General features: G+C 40.2%; 1 protein-coding gene across 1 annotated transcript in view; it reads left to right on the top strand.

The window, feature by feature from the left end:
- Positions 1 to 19,675, top strand: part of FLT3 (fms related receptor tyrosine kinase 3) — a 35,452-nt gene extending 15,777 nt beyond the window's left edge. Inside the window, exons 9-24 of the mRNA XM_062514917.1 lie at positions 2,078 to 2,243; positions 6,195 to 6,301; positions 7,534 to 7,645; positions 9,219 to 9,397; positions 10,670 to 10,782; positions 10,870 to 11,002; positions 11,092 to 11,196; positions 12,802 to 12,912; positions 14,831 to 14,984; positions 15,322 to 15,452; positions 15,829 to 15,953; positions 16,309 to 16,431; positions 17,066 to 17,177; positions 17,261 to 17,360; positions 18,750 to 18,855; positions 19,541 to 19,675. Coding sequence (XP_062370901.1) covers positions 2,078 to 2,243; positions 6,195 to 6,301; positions 7,534 to 7,645; positions 9,219 to 9,397; positions 10,670 to 10,782; positions 10,870 to 11,002; positions 11,092 to 11,196; positions 12,802 to 12,912; positions 14,831 to 14,984; positions 15,322 to 15,452; positions 15,829 to 15,953; positions 16,309 to 16,431; positions 17,066 to 17,177; positions 17,261 to 17,360; positions 18,750 to 18,855; positions 19,541 to 19,675 — 2,012 coding nt within the window. The remainder of the gene's footprint in view (positions 1 to 2,077; positions 2,244 to 6,194; positions 6,302 to 7,533; positions 7,646 to 9,218; positions 9,398 to 10,669; positions 10,783 to 10,869; positions 11,003 to 11,091; positions 11,197 to 12,801; positions 12,913 to 14,830; positions 14,985 to 15,321; positions 15,453 to 15,828; positions 15,954 to 16,308; positions 16,432 to 17,065; positions 17,178 to 17,260; positions 17,361 to 18,749; positions 18,856 to 19,540) is intronic.
- Positions 19,676 to 20,211: the final 536 nt, after the last annotated feature.

Genomic DNA, 20,211 nt, shown 5'->3' with positions numbered 1-20,211 from the left:
CTCAGTAGGGTACCAGTTTCTGAAACAACCAGTGTCCCACCTTTAAACCATTACTGTGCATGATTCAACACCTGTAGCTTCACTGGGAATCATCATGGTGTAACTTATCCAAGAGGAAAATGATTTGGTTTGCACACACTCCATTGCCTGGGGACCCTGGATACCATAGCTATATGGGTGGGTGTTCTTTGAATCTCTAATAAAGCCTTGCAGCCAGACAGCTTTGATTTGCTCTTTGGTAATTGATACCTCACCAATTTATCCCATTTTGCGTGACTGTCAGATCAGGCAGGGTAGTTAGGCCACTTCAAAGCACAGCAGAGATCATGCCAACAACTGCAGCTGCAAGGCTCTTAGTTTTTGCAGGTCTTACATTCAGTTTTCACCAGTGTTAAATAAAGAATTTTTAGCACTACACAATCTTACTTAAGGAATATGTAAGTTATTTTGCAACACATAATATTAAAAGCAACAAATAGAGGACTATGAGGAACATGGAGACTTGTTTGGTCTTGAGAGTTTTAGCTCACCTCTGTGTCACTGCTAAGTGTAAATAGTCAAAAAATACACTTAAGCCTGTCAAAAATTACGAACCAAGCAGTAATGTGCCAAGTTCTTTCTCCTCCAATAAAGAAACTACATTTTTTTCTGAGATGGCATACACTACTCCAAGGTCCTTAAATATGCTCTGGAGAAAGCCTTTACTCTTGGCTGGTTGTGTTGTAACAGTAAATTCAGAGATGATATTCCACCAGAAAGGATGAGGACCAAAAACATGAAGGCTCCATTTATAAAATCAATAAGCCTTCAATATCAAAAAATAGGAGAGTAGTCATGAAAGCAATAGTTTCTTGTTTTGAAATACTGAAATATTTGTGGTTTTTATGGAAGTTTCCAGGTAGTAAATAAGCTAAGAGAGAAAAAACATACCAAGCAGAATATAGAGCTACAGTCAGAAGAAAAACACTCAAAAGCAAAAAACAGGTCCAGCAATATATTTATGGTGTCGTTTTTCACCATGTAGCTGATTAAAGACCACCACAAGTTTTCCAGAGGTTGTACAGTCCTTGGAGATACCCAAACCAAACTGGACATAGCTCTGAGCAACCTCATCTAGCTGGACCTGCTCTGGGCAGGAGTTTGACTACATATCTCTTCCAATGCACATGGTTCTGTGCTCTTTACAGAGTTGATCCTAGCACCTCTGGTGTCTTTAGGACAGCCTCCCCTCACACATCTGTTGTTCAGCCTCTTTGGGTGGGATTTAGTCCAAGCCATGAGACACCTATCCCCAGCAATGACTTTGGCTCCTTCATCAGTCAGTGCCAAGAAACACTATTTCCAGAAGCAGTTCAGTACATCTTTGTTGTCTTCTGCTTTAGGATGGGATACATCTGAATATGTCTTTTTCATTCCACTGAGTTTATCAGAGGTCTAAACAAGTAGCTCAGGTGGATTGCAGAACTTTTGACACCTCCACTAGGTGAAACAAATCCCACCCTAGCAGGGCAAATACCAGCAGCACATGATTCATGGACCTTTTCAAAACACTTTTCCATGTTGCCGTAATCTTGCATTAAATACATTTCATTTAAGTGGAGAAATACAGGAGCAGCTACAGGACTCATTTGCAAAATCTTCAGCTTATTTCAGGGAAGGAGAAAGAACTACTAATTATGATGGTAGTGCCACCTGGTTTTGTCCCTGTGGAAAGAAAACCAGGAATTGCAGATGTTAACACCCGGAATACACACCCAGACCAAACCAAATAATGACGTTATTGGCCCTGTGACTCTGTAGGTTACACTGAAGAGAAAAGTCAGACCATTTTGGAAGTGCTCTGGTCTGACCAAATATGCAACTTCATCAGGCTCAAATCATCTGTCTGCAACTGAACACACTGACAATATTTCAATACTGTTTTGAAGCATTATCTTATTGTGATTAACAGGATACCATTTGTGATGTAACATGGTTTTTGCTTTTGGTAACCAAAAAGAAAAACATACAGATGTTAAAATGTCTTCAATTAAGTCCAGCCTTTCTAATACATCTTTCCTTATTTTTTTTTCTCCAGAAAAGGGATTTATTAATATAACTGACTCTGAAGAAGATTTTGAAATTGGTGAGGAAGAGTTTTGTTTTGAAGTTAACTTTACAGCATATCCTCCAGTTAGATGCATGTGGATATTTTCCAAAAAAACATTTCCATGTATACAAATTTACAGTGTGGATGGACACAGGTATTTGAATATTTTGTAATAATTTAATATAATAATGTTTCCTCTTTGTATCTCGTTTGGAGGGCTTACTGTCAATGTTTTGTACTTTCTTGGCATTTTTAAAATATGAATGGGCCACATGGTGTGACTGTGTTAACAAAAGGCACTCAAGCATAATTTTGTCTTTCAACAATTCACACAGATAACTTGTAGAATCACTTTATTCTCTGTTTATAATAAACCCTTTGCTAAGTTATGCATCCAGCAACCCTTTAGTTTACATGCATCTTGCCATTCCCCTTCTCTCTAACATGATTTCTGAATTACAGATCTGTTGCAGTTTCCATTCTGGATCACAAGTTCTGCATGTTCCCATTTTGTCATCCTGTTGTTGATGATGTTCCCAGTGTCTTTCTAAGAGCTCAGACCAAGTCCAAGGTGCTGTGGTTCCCAGGCCTCTGCTAGGTCTGCTGGCCTGTGCCTGTGTCACAGAAACACAGAAACATGCCGTTCTGCTCGTTACCCAGGTCATGGATTCTTCCACTGCTGCAACAAAACATGTTTTGAATAAACCTGGTGGTTATCTACCTTTTCTGTTATTTCCTACAATGGACTTCTGGCATGAATCCTGTTTAAGGCTAATGTTTTCTCCATTCCCTAGGCTCTCTAATTTCTTGATAACATTATCTAATTTCCTTCAGGGTTTCTTTCAGAGTAGTCCCGTGGCTTTGTAGGTAACAGCTTTTACTCACCTCAATGAAAGTAAAGCCAAGTTGCTCCTTTCAAGTTTTTGCATTTAAAGTGAGCAGGCCGTAGGCAGGAGCTAATGCCTCTGCTCTGATTTCTTCTCATATTCTTAGAACCTCTGTCATTATCTGCATAAAGCTGCTTCAAAGCCTTGATTACACTTTTAATGATTTCTTTCCATAGTATTTTGGTACCTTTGATTTTATCCACTAGCTTGTCAGGTTATCTTTGCAATAGATAACCTTGTCCTTTTCATCTGCATCAGATGGTGTATTGGAGTCAGACCTCAGTGAAGTTCAGAGACGGCTCAGTGCAGGTTAGCAAATTGTCATCTCCTGGCAATGGCCACAGGAACTCTGTCCCTGCTGATAAAGTGAGGGCTGTCAGCAAACTTTGATAGCACTGGGTGGGTGTTGGTGACTAATCTGCAATGCCTGACATGGGCTTGGCAGAACTGTGCTTTGTGACAAAACTGGCTTTGGAACTGATGTCTCAGGGGACAGCCGTGAGCATTTGCTCATCCTTGTCCAATAGGTACCTCCCTCCAGCTGATAACATGGAGTTGATTTGCTTTGCAGCTGATACGGACCTCTCCTCACTGCTTGTACCAGCAGGACTCAGTTTTGCTTGGATGATTGACAGTGGGTGTAAATTCAATCCAGATAAGAATTAGGTTCCACAGACTGTGCCAACAATAATAATATTGAGAACTTTTGAAATAGTTTAGGCAGCTGTCATTAGCCAGTAAATTAGTCAGTGCTGGCCTGGGATTTATGAGTCACTGCAGAGCCATCCCAGCAAAGAGGCAGCAGTTGCTGCGTGCTGATCACCACCTGTAGGATGGGAGAAAAGGGCAGCTCGTGTCCCTGGATCCCAGTGTCCAGGCTGCCTCGGCCACAGCCATGGCCACAGACACCAAGCATTGCTGGGGCATGGCCTGGAGGCTGCTTCAAACAGACAACTCCGTCAGTCTGTCTGACAGTGATGTTGGACAAACAGGATTTTGTATGTTTATTTTGGGTAGTTATTATTTGCGTTTATTTGCATCCTATTTATCTTATGGAAAAAATAAAATAGAGGGAGAAATGCCTGAATTTGATGATTATTTCATCTGATAAGTACATTCTTTTGTACAGACATCCCTTACAACATCCCAATTTTGGCTGAATACAAGCATTGGATAGACATGTCTCACCTGAGGACAAAGAGTAGGGTACATATTTCATTCCGTTTGAAGCACTCAGAAGCAGCAAGGGGTAGGGAGGTCAGGAGATTCTGCCTGCAGGCTGTAGCCTTGCAGATTTCAACGTGATTTTAAAGCAGAAAGTTTCTCTAAGCAGCACAAAAAAAGGTCATCACGTATCTAAACACATTGTGAGACTCATTTTGCATGTTTTAGTTGATTTCTGTGTAATCCTGTCTCCCAGGACTTCTACTTTGTTCCTTTCATATCCTTTTTCATTTCCTGTTTTTATTTTTTAAAATTGCTGCCAGTTTCTTGTAAAATTATTCCTTCAAATTAAAGAGCGTATCAAATTTTAATAATTAACTCTGCACTTGTCTTTAGCTTTTCATTTCAGAACCCAGCAATCCATCTCTCCTGTCACTACACTTACAGTATATTTTCAGACATACCTTCAAAATTTCCATTTTCTATTTGCTTTTGTGGGCTCCCTGTTTCAGCACACTGCTGATTTTCACTTCCCCCCTAAGACCTAATGACTTTTCATACACACAATGTCCTCTGTTAAATTTATAATACTTAGCTCACATCCCCTTGCATTTTCAGGTATTGAAGATACTGTTTTAATTTTTTTTCTGATTATTTCATTAGGATATAATCCTTACAACCTGGAATATTAAAAGCAACTCATTATTTTTTGTTTCATCTCTTTTTTTTTTTTCCCAGTCTTCAGTATCTTTTTTTTGAGGCAGCTTAAAAGGGTTCTGACTAAAAAATCCATGAGCTTGGAGACATCGTTGAGGCCATTTCAGATGAAGACATTCAAAAGTGATTAACTATATGAAAATGTGGCCTTAGACAAAATACAAAATTGCCAGTGGTTTCAAAGGGAGTTTAGAATTTCAAGATGATACTTGGAACCTTTGTATGTATCTTGCTTATGGAGAAATATCTCGATTTTAGTTCTCTGGACTGATCTCATTACTTCTTTCTCCTACTGTGCATATTGCTGATATGGGCTTTTTTTTTTTCCTTCTCTCTTCAATTTTGCTGATGTTCCTGCTTGCCTTTATCACTAAAATAGAGTTGGGGACCTATAACATGGTTACCATTGGATCATCACCAAAAACATTTCTCCCCAAATTGTCAGCAGCTACACCTAAGAGGGATTTTCTTAGGTTGTTCTTCCAATGCTGATGAACTGCATTATCTGTTATTCAAAGCCGACAATTATCCTGAGAGCAATAACATAGATGAAAACACAGAAATAGGATACCATCACTGTAAAATGGCATATTCCCTTCTCCCTTTCTCATCCGGTGTCCCATAAACCAGTGACTCAACAGGACAGTCAGGCATGAATCTTTAAGTCTTTGCAGCTCTCCGTTGTTAGTTTCTGCCCAGAGTCTTGTTAGAGCCCCTCCTGGTCATCTCCATTGTCACAAGCTGTCTCCTGCATGGTTTGGGTCTTGATCCCCCATCCACTGGGGATCAGTAGAAGGCTGCTCTTCCTCCTGCCGAACTACCCTGAGGGTTGGTGTTTCATCTCATTGACAATGAGCTTATGATGATGATCTCATTCCTGAGCCTATGTGAGATCTTTCTATTTGGAGATGTTTGTCTCTTATGTTCCTCCCTGTCATTGTTGTTTCCTAACATAATCTATCACATCAGCTAGAAGCTCCCATCGAAGTTGCTCAGAGAGAAGAAAGTTTGATCCTTTGATGGTCTTAGTAGATGTACCTGGGCATGTCATGTCTTCCAATGAATTACTAACAAAATCACAGCTTGACAGCCTGTGTGCACTCCAGGAACAGTGAGAGAAGAAATGCAGAATTAAATCAATACTGCAGGGAAAAAAATATCTTCTCACCAACACAGTTAGATTCTGGGACTTATATTCTCTAAGCAAAAATAATTTACTTTGTATTCTTCATTAAAAGATGCAGAATTGTTTCAAACATATATGAGTCTTGACTGCATTTGAAATATTTTTCAAGTCAATATTTTGTCCTTTTCCCTTTTCTGACTTTGTTCTACAGCATTTCATCGAAGTTCTGCAACCATCAGCACCAATCTGGGATATATGTATTTTATGCTGAAAATGATGATACAGTTGTAACAAAAAAATTCACTCTGTATGTGAGAAGTAAGTAACAAGACTATTGCTGATGATTTGGCAAAGTCTGGGATTTTTTTCACTGGTGTAAATGGAGCTGTTATGTTTTTTTGTTGTTGTTGTTGTTTTCAATGGTATTCCCTATTTCACTTACACAGATTTATTGTTAAAAATGGAGGATCAAAAGGCAAAAGCATGATTCTCTTAACACTGCATCACACTGCTGAAATCCAGGCACTGTGTCAAAGAAAGGCACTGGCTGCTTGTGGGTTGTATTTCTTGTGTCAGTTAGGGATGGAGAACAGAGAAAGGAGGAGAAAGTTACTAATTTTTTTTCTTCCCTTTAGACTACCATAAACAGAATATGAGGAATTAGTTACATACTGAGAAAATTAATGCTTCTTAAGAAAATTACAAGCCTAGGAACTCAGTAAAATACAGTAACTCCATTCTATCTCTACAAAGTTGGAACATATGTGACTGCTGCAGAAACCCTATGAGATATAGAGTTAGGAGGAAACACTTATCCCCATTAGGAATCAGCATTCTATGCCATGTTTATGATTTTTTTTTTCCTTAATGGCATTTATGAGTTAATATAGTTAGTGTGGAGACCCTCTGGTGTGTAGCTTGAATGTTTGGGCTGCAGTGCCTCATACACCCCTGCCCACAATTCACACACACGCAGTCTTGACCAATACTCTCAGTTACCTCAGTTCTGCCATGACTGCAGCATCTCTCCCTTGCTCCAGGTCTGAAGGCTTTATTTGTGATATATAATTTACACAAATATCATCTGTGCACATTTTGGACAAGTTGGACCCCCAGAACCTCAGTGCCAGGGCAGTTCTAGGGCCAGCTGCTTAGTCTGAGTCAGAAAAGCAGAAGTCAGGACTTCTAATTTTGGCTCTGCCATTGTTTTGGTCTGGCTGTGCACATACAGGGAAGTGGCTGCTCCCCTTGCCTTGCCACATTGCTGTCCACAAAACCAAGGAAGAAGGAGGGCTATGAGCTACACCCAGGTCTCACTGTGTCGTGCAGTTTTTAACTTAGAAAACAGAAGCAGACCTTGGTCTCAGCAGATATAGCATTGCCACGTAAGTGTACAGGGTCTGTCACTTGAAGTGCTGACAGAAATTGTCTTACAGAATCATGGAATTGATCAGGTTGGAAAAGATCTTTGAGATCATAGAATCCAACCATTAACCCAGCACTCCCAAAGATAGCATTATGTCCTTGAGCCTTGTGATGTCATATTGCAGGAAAACCTGAAATAAGGATGCAGCTGTTATTCAAGCAGATCTCCTGTGTTGCTGAAGGTTACCCTGCCTCATCCTGGGTTTGGAGGAGCTGTCTTGAACTGAACTCATCCAAGTAAATAACTTACTTTCTTTTTATTCATTACAAAGACTATCTGAGCTATCCTTGATTAAATGAGGACCAGCCTGTAACAAACTAAATGCACACTTAATTGTGTGCACTTTACTGGTTGCCCTACTCCAGGGAACCAGTTCACCAAAATTAGAGGAAGTTTTCCTTTTTTTTATTGTCATCAAATGAAGTCTATAAAGATGTGTATCTTGGGCTCTCTACACCAAAATAGATTCCACTGGGTTTATATCAACAATTAGGTGGTAACAAAGTCCAACCTAAGTTTTTCTCTTAGCCTATTAAAGTTATAGGGATTTAGGGAATGCATTGGTTAATACAGCCTTTATTAATTGGTTAAGTTTTGGTTAAAAAACCTGCTATGGTGAACTGCTACTAAAACCACTGAACTCAGTGAAAGTGTTTGCAGTAAAGTTAGTGAGAGTATTTCCAGTAAAGTTACTAAGAGTGTCTCCATTTCCTCTATTTATTTAGGGCAATGTGTCAGGCTCTAAAATTTCAAAAAATGCTGAAACAGCTTTGACCTGATTTGTGAACTCTGCAGTTTTTGATTTAGATATGCCAAGAAACTAATAATCCCATGGTGCAGAAGAATACTAAGTCAAATTTTCCTCTGTAAGACTGTGGATAAACTCTTCAGTATTTATTTTAGCTAGACATAAAAAATACCCAGACAATTTTCTTATCCATACCTCTTAAATGGCTTTCTTATATCAATCTGTGCAGAAATGGAAGAGGGGGAAAAAACACCATGCAGCTAGTGGGTTTAAAATACTCCTTAAATCATCTTTCTGGAAAGAAAATGCTGTGACATATCTTTTCTGAGGAACTTCCAAATGTAGAAGCTAGTGCTATGAGTAGAGCTGAATAAATTTAATTTATTTCTTATCTTCTCCTTTATTTATGTGGAGAGTAAATTAGACAGTAAGTTGATGAGTGATAGAAAAGCTGAAAGTCAAAATTATCTATGTGGACCTCCATCCCCTCAAGTGTAAAGTTCCCTCTTTCTACATATCAGGCCTTAAATAAGTCATTCATTCTCTCCATCTGGGTGGATGGAGGCTCTCTATCATGAATGAGAGAAACTTAATGGATTAAATAACATACCTTCAGGGGAAGGAGTTAGAACTTTTGCTCTGGGTTCATATTGCATTTATAGTTTTACCAGTGGCTCATTTGCAGCTGCTCAGTGGTTTGAATGTTTGAGGCAAATATTAAACCAGTGGGAATAGATGAAGTGCAGAGGGATTGTGTCAGCTGTGAAATCAGTGGAGGTCCCAGAGTTCAGGGGGTGCAAGTACCCTGCCAAGGCAGTGCTGGGGAGTGGGAGTGAGCCCAGTGTAGGAGATAGCTCAGTCCCTGCTAACGCTGCCATGTCCATCACCAAAAAATGAGACTGGTAAGTGTCCAAAAGTCTCACTGTATTGCTGACCTAACCTAAGCCCCTTCCCTTCTTCTCTTCCAACACAGACACAAGCTATGTTTTGAAACTTCCCACCTTCCCTGGCAAATGTCGCTGTTAGCTAAAAATCAAAACTGGTCTGCTTCCTTTTTTCAGCTGCACAGAGGAAATCACAGAGGGGATTCAGAACTTCTTGCCAGAGAGGAGATCCCTCGGGTTGTGGATTTCAAGCAGTACTTTATATGTAAAGGAGACAGCAACAACCTTCTCAGTGGAGTGCTGTGCAAACAATTCCGCTGGATCAGCCTGTGAAAAGAGTTTCATTAACCTGTCAGGTACCACAAGCCAGTGTTCTAGCACAGGTTTTCTCAACTAAAGCTGGCATGGTAGAATCTACAATATTTTTTATCTGGCTAAATGGCTGACCATGCAATGGCATTGCAGGTAAAACACAAGCTCTGTATGCACACAGTATAAGAAATGATGGGTGAATAGGAGACAAAATTCTATTTTCTCTAGGACCAAAGCAGAGGCCTCTTGCATTAAAAAAAAAAAGGGCAGAAAAAAGGCAGAAACTAATAGGAAGTGTAGGATAGAGCCATGACAATGTTTGAGACTGATTTCTTATTTTTCCTTAGTCATCTTTTCACTAAACCAGGAAGTATCATCTTTGACAAGAGCTAAAGGCACTTTGGTAGCTGGTGGCATGTGCTACCTTTGGCTACTTTCCTGTAGGTCTCTGTGGTGCTGCCAGAAATGCCCATGGGAGCTATCCTCACCCCATGGAGGTCATTGCACACCCAAGCAAGATCGTGGCAGAGCAAACAAACCCAAATGAAGGGTCAATCCCTGTCTGGAAAGCAGGAGCACTGGGGAAGAGACCTTCTTAACCTACTGTAGACTGGTGACAGAATGTTAAGTCCTGGTTAAGTAGTCGCTCTTCTTGTTGAGGGAATGATTGATTATTTCCTCGTTGAACCAGAAAATCAGTATGATTATTTGCACTTTGTGCTTGCAACACCATATGTATTCCACAAAGAAAAATATTTCAATTAGAGGGAACATGCTGTGGCACTAGGAATTGTTTTGAAACACCCAGGTATTTGCAGAACAGGGATTTCCTTTGTCATGAAAAACAAGCAGTTAGGTGTTTTTGACTACAGTGGACAGAAGCTGTGACCATTGTCAGAGTTTGAGCATTTGTGTTGAAATTGGAATAGAAATTAATCATAATACTTATGCTTTCAGAAACAACCAAAATATGAGGGTAGGTCTCATGTTTGCATGTTCATCTACCAATCAACACCTTATTCCTGTTTATGCTCATGAAGTTCAATCCAAGGATTGCAGCAACACCTCCACACACTTAGGTTTATTAATGGATTTAGCTCTTTTTTTTCTTTTTTTTTTATTAAAAAGATGTCAGAATTACCCAGATCTTAATGCCTACTGCCCATCTTGCTTTGCATATAGCTGCATCTCACTCCCTGCATCTCGAGTGTGAGAGGGCTGCAGACTGCCAGAACTGATCATGGGTTCTCCTTGCATTTTTAGCTGTACACACAAACTCTATTTCAATGAGTAGTAATTTGTAGTGTCTTTTAAAGTTGCAGGAGCTGTTTCTTCCCCCCTGGACAACGCTGCACTCTATGTCTCCATTGGATTTTTTCTCCTCTTGATTGCTTTTGTGTTTGTATTCATTATTCTTAAATACAAAAAGGTAAAAACAAACATAAATACCTTCTTTTGTTCCTGCCAGGCTGTTTCTTCTCTAAGACTGACTTCACTGTGTGTTTTTCTTCCAAAGCAATTCAAATATGAAAGCCAGTGGCGAATGATACAGATGATAGGGCCATCAGATAATGAATACATCTACATTGACTTCAGAGAATTTGAATATGATATAAAATGGGAATTTCCCAGGGAAAATCTGGAATTTGGTGAGCTATCCATAAGGTAAATCTCAATACTGGAGCAGTAGGCTGTGCTGTACCAGCAGCAAATAATACTGGTATTTTGTGTCTTGCAGGAGAGGTCCTTGGTTGTGGGGCCTTTGGGAAAGTAGTGAATGCAACAGCTTATGGAATTAACAATGCAGGAGATTCAGTTCAGGTTGCAGTCAAAATGCTAAAAGGTATGATAAACTCTGGTGCCTTCCACAAGCAGTGATGTATTCTAGCATCTCCAAAGTAGAAGAAGCATTAGAAATCCCCCTTATATAGAAAACTTCCAGCAGTTACACCTCACAAATGCTTGGCTTCAAAACTCTTTCAAAGTGCTTTCAAAACTCTGTTTCATTTTGGAAATGAAAGATACTGCTGAAGTCTTCATACTCACAAGATACTGCCTTCATCTCACAGCACGTTGCGTTTTGCCCTACACACTACAGAAGGTCTGTGTGGGGAAGTATGGAGCCTCTAACGAGGAGAAATGCAAATCCCAATATTGGTGACTGTGACCTTTGGTGTAAGGCCCCTTTTTCTTGTAATGCTGCCTGGCTGTGGTAAGCCCCTTGCCTGCTGTGGCTGAGCTAGCTTGTTTCCAAAACTTCCAGCACTATTTTCTGTGGTCTTTTTTCCTTGATGATGACACAAAACAGTTTCTTTCTTTCCCACTGTATGAATAAGACCACTAAACCTCAAATACTCCTTTCTGCTATGGTCTGGTCTCTCTCCAAGCTGTCTTGACTCCTCATAAAAGCAGTGTCCAGGAGCAAGCCTCCCTGGCAGCAAGCAGAGGAACGCTGCCTCACTGTGTGCCAGTTAATCACAGCCCTGTTCACAGAATGTTGGAGTAGTTTGCACTGGAAAAGCTCTCTAGGATCACTGAGTCCAACTGTTAACCATCACTGTCATGTCCACCACTGCACCATGTCCCTCAGTGACACATCTACATGTCATTTAAATACATTCAGGGATGGTGACTCCATCAGTTCCCTGGGCAGCCTGTCCCAGTACTTGACAACTCTCACGGTGAAGACACTTTTCTGAATAGCCAATCTAATCCTCCCCTGGTACAATCTGAAGTTGTTTCCTCTCATCCTTTGACTTGTTACTTGGGAAAAGAGACCTGTATCCACCTCACCCACCTTTTTATGTATATTGGAACGAGCTTCACGCCGATACCTGTGTGCTCACACAGCCCCTTCCTGCCAGCACTGACACAGAGGCTTTTGTCCCCCATTTCCACATATGCATCAGTTTTAGGTTTCCTTGGTCCACTCCTGTGTGGTTGGCTTTGTGGAAGCCCATCATTTTGGTTCACATACCAAATTCACTGAAATCATAAGCACCAAATGCTCTCTGAAAAACAAGATTAAAGCTATTCCTGAAACACAGGATGGCCTTTTCAGCTACTGGATTGCAGCTTCTTGTGTGCCATATGGCTGCCATTTTTTCCTCTTAACATTTCACTGAAACAGGCTCGACTGCCATTTTTTCTGTGCTCAGGAACACTTTAATATACTGCTGTCATTCCTTGCCAGCCCAAGAATGACAAATGTTGACATTTAATGACTGCTTTCCCAAGCTTTCAAATGATCCGCACTCATACATAAATTTAGTTTCCACCTTTGACTGAAACGTTTTATACCTTAGAAAGGATTTATTTAGGATGTTCCCAAATGTACTGTCAGTCCAATGAATTTGAAATGAAGATTTGCGTGTGACAAAGCATCACAACCATTTAAATTTTCATTTCTTTGCTGGAGATTTCCAAATCTGTGTTACTACTTTTACAGAAAAACCTGATGCTTCAGAAAAAGATGCTCTAATGTCTGAGCTGAAAATGATGACTCACATTGGAAGCCATGAAAATATTGTGAACCTACTAGGAGCTTGTACTCTGTCAGGTAAATTGAAATTGTGGAAAAGTACCAATTAAAACTGCCAGAATAATGAGAATTAATTTTGTTGTTCTGTGCTGTCCCAAAATAAGATGAAGATGAACTGGAAAAAAATTTAAGGCCATGCATGTGTACAGAAAAAGGTAATTTCTGATTATACTGGCAGGAAGTGATGCAACAGTCCTTCTGTAGAATAGGATTTGCTGTTATGGTAGTGATGGCACTGGTATGAGCCACCTTATTAAGTGAAAAGGAAAAACTTATCTGGTGTCAGGGACTTTTTTATACACGTGATTATGCTCACATAGGAAAATATAATTTTATTTTTTTTAATTCATGTGTCTTACCAATGCATGGATAAAAAAAGCTAAAAGATAGGAAACAAAATAAACTGAAAAATAACAGGAGTAGGAGGGACACAAAACCAAGAAATGAGAAGTAATTAATGGAAAGAGGGACAATATTTTAAAGGACCAAATGTAAAAAAAACTAGAGAATGAGAAAATTAAGCACAGGTGAGCTATGACAAAAGTAGCAAGACATTATCACTGTTTAATTATTGTGTGACTCATGTTATCATTGAGGTAATTTACACAGCTACTCTTGTCCCAAGAACTGCTTCTCTGGCCAGTCCAATGGTGAACAAGTGTGGGTGAAGACAGGCTAAAGAACAGATCAGCTTGGGAAAATGCCAGGGTCTCATCCAGTGTAGGTCTGTATCATGAACTGTAGCACCTGACACTGAAAAACTTGACAGATTTCCCATCATGGTTATTTATTTAGTCCAAATTTACTATTCAGAATTCATTTAGTCAGAATTATTTAGTCAGAAAGACCAAGCAGAACAGTTAACTTTTGTGTCTCCATTTACATCAGCAGCAATACTATCAGGCACAGACATGTGAGGGGTAAGAGGAAAGCAGAGAATTAGATTGTTCTTAGTGGCTTTAGCTGATTTAAAACTATATAGAATGCCACTGCCATCCGCATCAGTGGGCAGGATGTGATGGTGCAAGCAGGAAGACCTGCTTAGTCTGGTAAGGTAGGGCAGGAACACTTCCAGCCTTATCCAAGAGCCATTTTCAGAAGTATTTATATGGTTGTCAAGATTTTCCCATCCATCCTCTGAGAGACCTTACAGCTTTTTCCAGCATGCCCTACCTTGCTTGACAGTGACCTTCTGACAGAAATGTCCACAGATTCATGGTCAGTCCTTCTGGGCCAGAAATGGTGGTGGCAGTGTGATGCTTTGCAGGGTGATGTCTGACCACTCTGAGCTCCTACTGGTCGTGGTTTTTATCCTGTCCAGCCTGGGACAGGAACTGGATTTATTTTTCCTTTCTTGAGAGACTGTCCTGACCAGTACTCTATTCAGACACCTTCCCTTGCAAGGGGTATCCCTCATTTAGGTCCCCTCAGCAAGTACTCTTGAGTTTCAGGTGGTCTTCTTGGGGAAAAATAAAAAAGAAGAAAAAGGGTATTTCCAGAGCATGAAGGTAGCACAGATAGACAGAAGGATGTAGGTCAAAGGATACAAATTCACACCATCCAGATAATTATCAGGGGTCATCTTTTTCTTGAACCCTGCATAGTTTAGAAAATATGTTGCATCTTTATAGCCTGTACTGTCCTCCCCATTGCCATTGGGGCAGGCAAGGATTTTTGTGTTTCTGTATGGGATTTTCAATACAATTTGAGAGATGCTCCACAAGGACAAAGTTACACAGGCTTTCCAAGGGACATTATAGTCAGTAAACAAATTCTCATTACGTGCCCATTGGTACAGCTTATCTACCTGGGAATGGAAGATGCTTGGGATGTTTTAATACAGATTAATCCTGAGAGAAAATGAAGCAGCATTAGGACTTTAACGGGGGAGGGTGATATAAATAGCAGCAGGCATTTACATTTCCAACTATTTCAGGACCTGTCTACTTGATATTTGAATACTGTTGCTATGGTGACCTTCTGAACTACTTGAGGAACAAGAGAGAAAAGTTTCACTGGACATTGACAGATATTTTTAAAGAGCAAAATTTCAGCTTTTACCACAATATCCATCAGGACAAAAATTCTAGGTAAAGAGTAACAGTTTGATACCTTTTAAAACTGCTATTGCTTTTTAAGATGCAGTCTCACCTGTGCTGTACAGTAGAAAAATTATTGAATTCTTGAGAATGTGCCTTCACATACTTTAATAAGTGATGCCTTGGGAGGAGCTGCAATTGTAATTCTCCTTGTGGAGACTGCAGAAGACAATCTCTTGTTTCTCTTTCCAATTTTGAGAAGACTCATGTCTGTGTCCAGATTTTTAGAAGCAGTAACTGTTCATGTTTTTCACTGCAAAAGAGTTTATGTGTAGAAGATTATGTGATACACTGTGTGAAACCTTTGAAAATGTGTCACCCGCTCCAGGACAGGGACTCACCTGAAGTACAGTGGGAGCACAACTCTGTGCAGAGAACACGAATCTGAAACCAAGCAAAGAAGTCAAAACATAAATGTGACACCAGGATCAAATGGGATTGTGCTGTTTTCTGAGGAAGGTAAGAGATTATTTGATTATATCTTCAGTAATGCTGTTATTATTGTATTTATTGTATTATTGATATGACTAGACTAGATTCCATGGCAAAAGAGGCCTCTTTCTATCATGTTTCTCTATAGTCCTGGCAGGAATTTTGCTGGAGGAGGATTCAACAACACTTAAAATCACTTACATTTCTGCTCACACTATACATAGCATTTGAATTTGAAAATACTCACTTTTATTTTGTATCTGAATGAAGAATAAAAAATATGGACAATGTTTGCAACATTACTCTTGGTAGGAGCATGTGAAAATCCTTATAACAGGTAGCAGAATTAACCAGAGAGTGAGGAAGTCCATGGAAAACTCATGCTTTTGATTATTTTTTACAGATAAAATTAGAGATTCTAGCACACAGGTGGATGAAGAAGAGGATTTTAATGTGCTCACTTTTGAAGACCTTCTTTGCTTCTCTTATCAAGTTGCCAAAGGAATGGAATTCCTTGAGTCCAAATCGGTATGATGAAGGGTAACAATTTTTTCAGATGGAAAAGGTGCTGAAAGTAGGTCAGTTTATAAAAGGCAGGTTGAAGAACAGAGCCACTCAGTGGCAAGCTTGAACTATACCTCTTTCCCTGCCTTAGCAGCAAAGACTGTATTGCAGTTTTAGGCAGCACCCTGATTAAGAAGCAGCTGCAGGGCACATTTGTGCCTGGTCTGGCCCTGTCTCCTTGCCACCAGCAACCAGGGAGTGTCCAGCTTGGCCATTCACCAAACTGCTTAAGTGGAAGGAGGTGCCAACTCAGAGAGCAGGAATTCTCCACCTCTGATACCAAATGCTCCGGAGCATTGATCCTTCCTTTCCTTCTAAGTGTATTCACAGGGACCTCGCTGCCCGGAACGTACTGGTGACCCATGGGAAAGTGGTGAAAATATGTGACTTTGGCCTTGCCAGAGATGTAATGAACGACTCCAACTACATTGTCAGGGGCAATGTAAGCTCATGAGGTTTTCATACCATTGCAAGGATTATAAAGAACTGAGAAAGAAAAAGTTTTAATTTTTTAATTCCTTGTTGGCTTTATGCATATCTGTATGGGCAGTGCAGAAATCTCTGTTTTTCCTTCCCTTGGCAAAAGCAAATTCTTCAATTATAATTAAACTAATCAGTTTGGTTTTGTGAACGAGATGGTACCCATGCTCTTTCTAAAGCACCCGCTGATGGAAGCTCTCAAGTTGTTTACTGTTGTGGGCAATAACAATGTAGGACAACAGCATATGTGTGGGGGTGTGCTAGGTCCTCTGGCTTTATGAAGAAGCACAGTGTGGACGTCTCCATCTGGGCCACTCTATGCTTGAAGTCAGAGGAAGAATGGTGGGTCTTCCAGGACTGAGCCCATCTCTTCCTTAAATAGTCATCTGAAATGGATGGGATGAATTGGCTCTTTAGAAGTGTCCATTTCTCTCTGCACTGGGAATGTTCAGGGTCTGCTGACAGAGACAGGGCTTTGCACACAGCAAACATGAATCAATCATGCTGGCAGTGAGCAGAGCAGTGAGCCACCTAGAAAGCTGGTGTCACAGCCTGTGCCACAGCATGACCTGGCCTCCATCCCCCTGTCTGCACAGGCTCGACTGCCAGTCAAATGGATGGCTCCCGAGAGCTTATTCGAGAGGACATACACTATGAAGAGTGATGTCTGGTCATATGGAATACTGCTGTGGGAAATATTCTCCTTGGGTATGTTCTACAATGGGACAAAAGAGCGGTGCTTGGCTTTGGCACCTTCTGAATTAACATGCATTCTCTGATTATCTCTACAGGAGTAAATCCTTACCCTGGTATCCAGGTTGACACAAATTTCTACAAATTAATACAGAGTGGTTTTAAAATGGACCAACCGTATTATGCTACAAAAGATGTGTAAGTGGATTCCCAAGTGATGAACAGCATGAGAGTGTATACTTACTAGGTCACTGTTTGAATGACCTTTTATTTATTGTACCCTATGTCTTACCCAAAATTAGTTGCAAAATGTAAGGTCTTCCTCTAAATCTAACAAAGGCTGCCTGATCCTTCAGGTCAAAAGTGGAAGTGATCAACAGTGAAGGTTATGTGTATTTGACAGGACTAATTTATTATATTTATTTAGTTATGCCTTCTTTCCACAGGGAACTTCTTATTCCCAGACAACAGATTTTTTTTTCCTTTTTTCTTATTTTACTTTTTCTCTTTTTTCTTTTCTTTCCTTCCCTTTTTTTTTTCCAGAGGCTATATTTTTCCATATTGACTAAATTTTTGGTGGGTTCTTTCCTAAACTTAGTTTTTAAATCGAGCTTTACCAGGTTTGTTTCAGTTCTGGGTGGCTAGGGATCCTCTTAGATCAAAACCCTGCTAAGGAAGAGTTGGGGGGAAGCCAATTCTGTGCCCTCAGCACATTATTTTCAGCCTGTGCCTCTATGCCTGGGTGGACTCTGACTAGAGGAGGGCCCCAGGGAGCAAGAGAAGAGAAGGTGACACAAAACTGTGAGATCTGGAACGTGGAGGAAAGGGAAGGACTTTGGGTTGGCTGAGCTCTTCTGTCATAGATGATCTAGAGACAGAGTGCCTTGCTATGACACTGCACTGCTCTTATCCTCACCATATAAAGGCTAGATAAATAAATATAAATGTAAATAAATATAGATAAATAAATATAGATAGATAAGGCTAGATAAATAAATATAAATGCATCATATAAATGTAATGACATTACAAGTATGGGTGAATCTGACAGATTGACCCACAGAAGATTGCTGTGGAGGGTTTAAATACCAGGGAGCCTATTGTCCAAGTAATTCGCAAGGAACTTGAGCAGTCAGCTGCTGCACTGATTCCTGATGAATCTGCAAAACTTCCGAAGCAGTGTTTAATTTCAGAAAGATTTTTGTGACATCAAATTACATTAAAAGACTTGCTGTGAAAAGTGTACTTAAGACTACATAGTCCACAAAGAGCAGGTGTAGCCCCAGTGACAGGCAGGCATTATCTTCCTAACATTTTCTCTATGGAAGCTGGACAACAAACATCATGCCATTATGTGTCTTACCACAATGAAGATTTTACTAAAGACTCTGATTAAGTCACTGTAAGATCATTTCAACCTTTATCCTTATCTTAATGCTTCTTTTCCTCTGATGCAACACTGTAATTCTTTCTATAAAATCATTCTGATCCCTGTGATTCCCCATTCAAGTCCTGCAACTCCACGTTGTCACATACAGAGAGTCCAAGAGCTAGCATGTTTTCTGTGCCATGTCTTTCCTTCTGCAGCTATTGCATGATGCAGTCCTGTTGGGCTCTTGACTCCAGGAAAAGACCCTCTTTTTCGTACCTGGTTTCCTCTCTGGCCTCTCAGCTGGCTGAGGCAGAAGGAGCAGTAAGTAAACACAGTGAGATGAACATGTGAATGATGTCTATGTTTGGGTTTGGATTTTTGTGGGGTTTATACATAGCTACACAGATCATGATGAGCTGGGGAATAGTCTCCTGCTTTCTATTGAAGTACACATCTCTGTTATGGATATATTGCCCATGGATCCATATAAGAGCTTGGGGAATATTTTTCTGCCCTCAGAAAGAGTCCTGACCTTCCTGATGAGGATTTTCTTCCTCCCACTGCCTGCAGTGGGACTCTGGAAAGCTGAAGTCTCTCAGCCTGTGCTGAGGGAATGAGCTTCCCTTGTGCAGCAGCCAGTGCAGTCAGCTTTGGTGATGCTGATAGCTGCCATGGGAGGGGAGCTGAGCATGAGCCAGAGGCCAGGGGATCTCATGAGTGATCACCATGCCATGTCCTCACAGACAGAATATTGTATATTGTTCTCAAAGGTCAGAATAATAGAGATGATCTGAGGAAGTCCTGTTCTGTCCATACCAGATGTTGATCTCCTCTTCATGGAGGATAAACAATTCCTTTCCAAACTACCCATTTCTGCTTGGGTACTAGACACACTCTGGACTAGAAACACTATTTGTCAGTGCCTGGTTCATGGGGAGAAAATCAGGTTTACAACTACAATAAATAATAAGAGAAGATATCTTTTATTTCCTCTTCCCAATTCTAGGTTTACCATAATATGAAGAAAAATGTTGCCACACACCATTCCAGTATCAAAACTAAACCTCGTGTAAGCAGGGATGAGGAATCTTTGCTGTCCCCAGTTGTGCTCCAGCATGAAGACCCTCAGATTGAAAAATAATCTGGGTTGTGGATTTGGTCTCAGTATTGTCATAAACTCTGTGTAGGGTGTTTCATATCAGCTCAAAGAAAAAAAACTCTTACCAACTGCTTCACTGTTTGCATTTCTTGAGGGCCAGTCTGTATTTATGAGAGTGTTTTAGAGGAAGGTGTAATTCATTTGTTTGAATTCAGCAAACACTTCTATAGCAAGACAGGGTTTTTTCCTGCCCCTCTCTAACTAAATATCTCTTTTCCTGGTGTTATGGTATAAATAGTTGCCTAATAAATGTATTGAATTCATACTGTTCTTGCCACATTGCTGGCAAATATGAGAGAATCCACATTGTTTTAAATCAATATTTGCAAGAATCAACTATACAGCTAAAGAGAGCTGGTGTGATTTCCAGAACTGCTATTCACATCTTAATCTCCAGATATCAGTGAGTGTCAAAAAAAGAAACAAACCATTGGAGTCACCAATTTTAGATGTCCGTAATTTACAGTTCCATCAGTCTTGTTTCACAAGGAACTCTTGATTTGATGGAGTGTAACTGT

This window comes from Cinclus cinclus, chromosome 2 (assembly GCF_963662255.1).
Source record: "Cinclus cinclus chromosome 2, bCinCin1.1, whole genome shotgun sequence".
NCBI lineage: Eukaryota > Metazoa > Chordata > Aves > Passeriformes > Cinclidae > Cinclus > Cinclus cinclus.
Note: the sequence above shows the minus strand (reverse complement) of the source record. Positions and strands in the feature narration are given on the sequence as shown.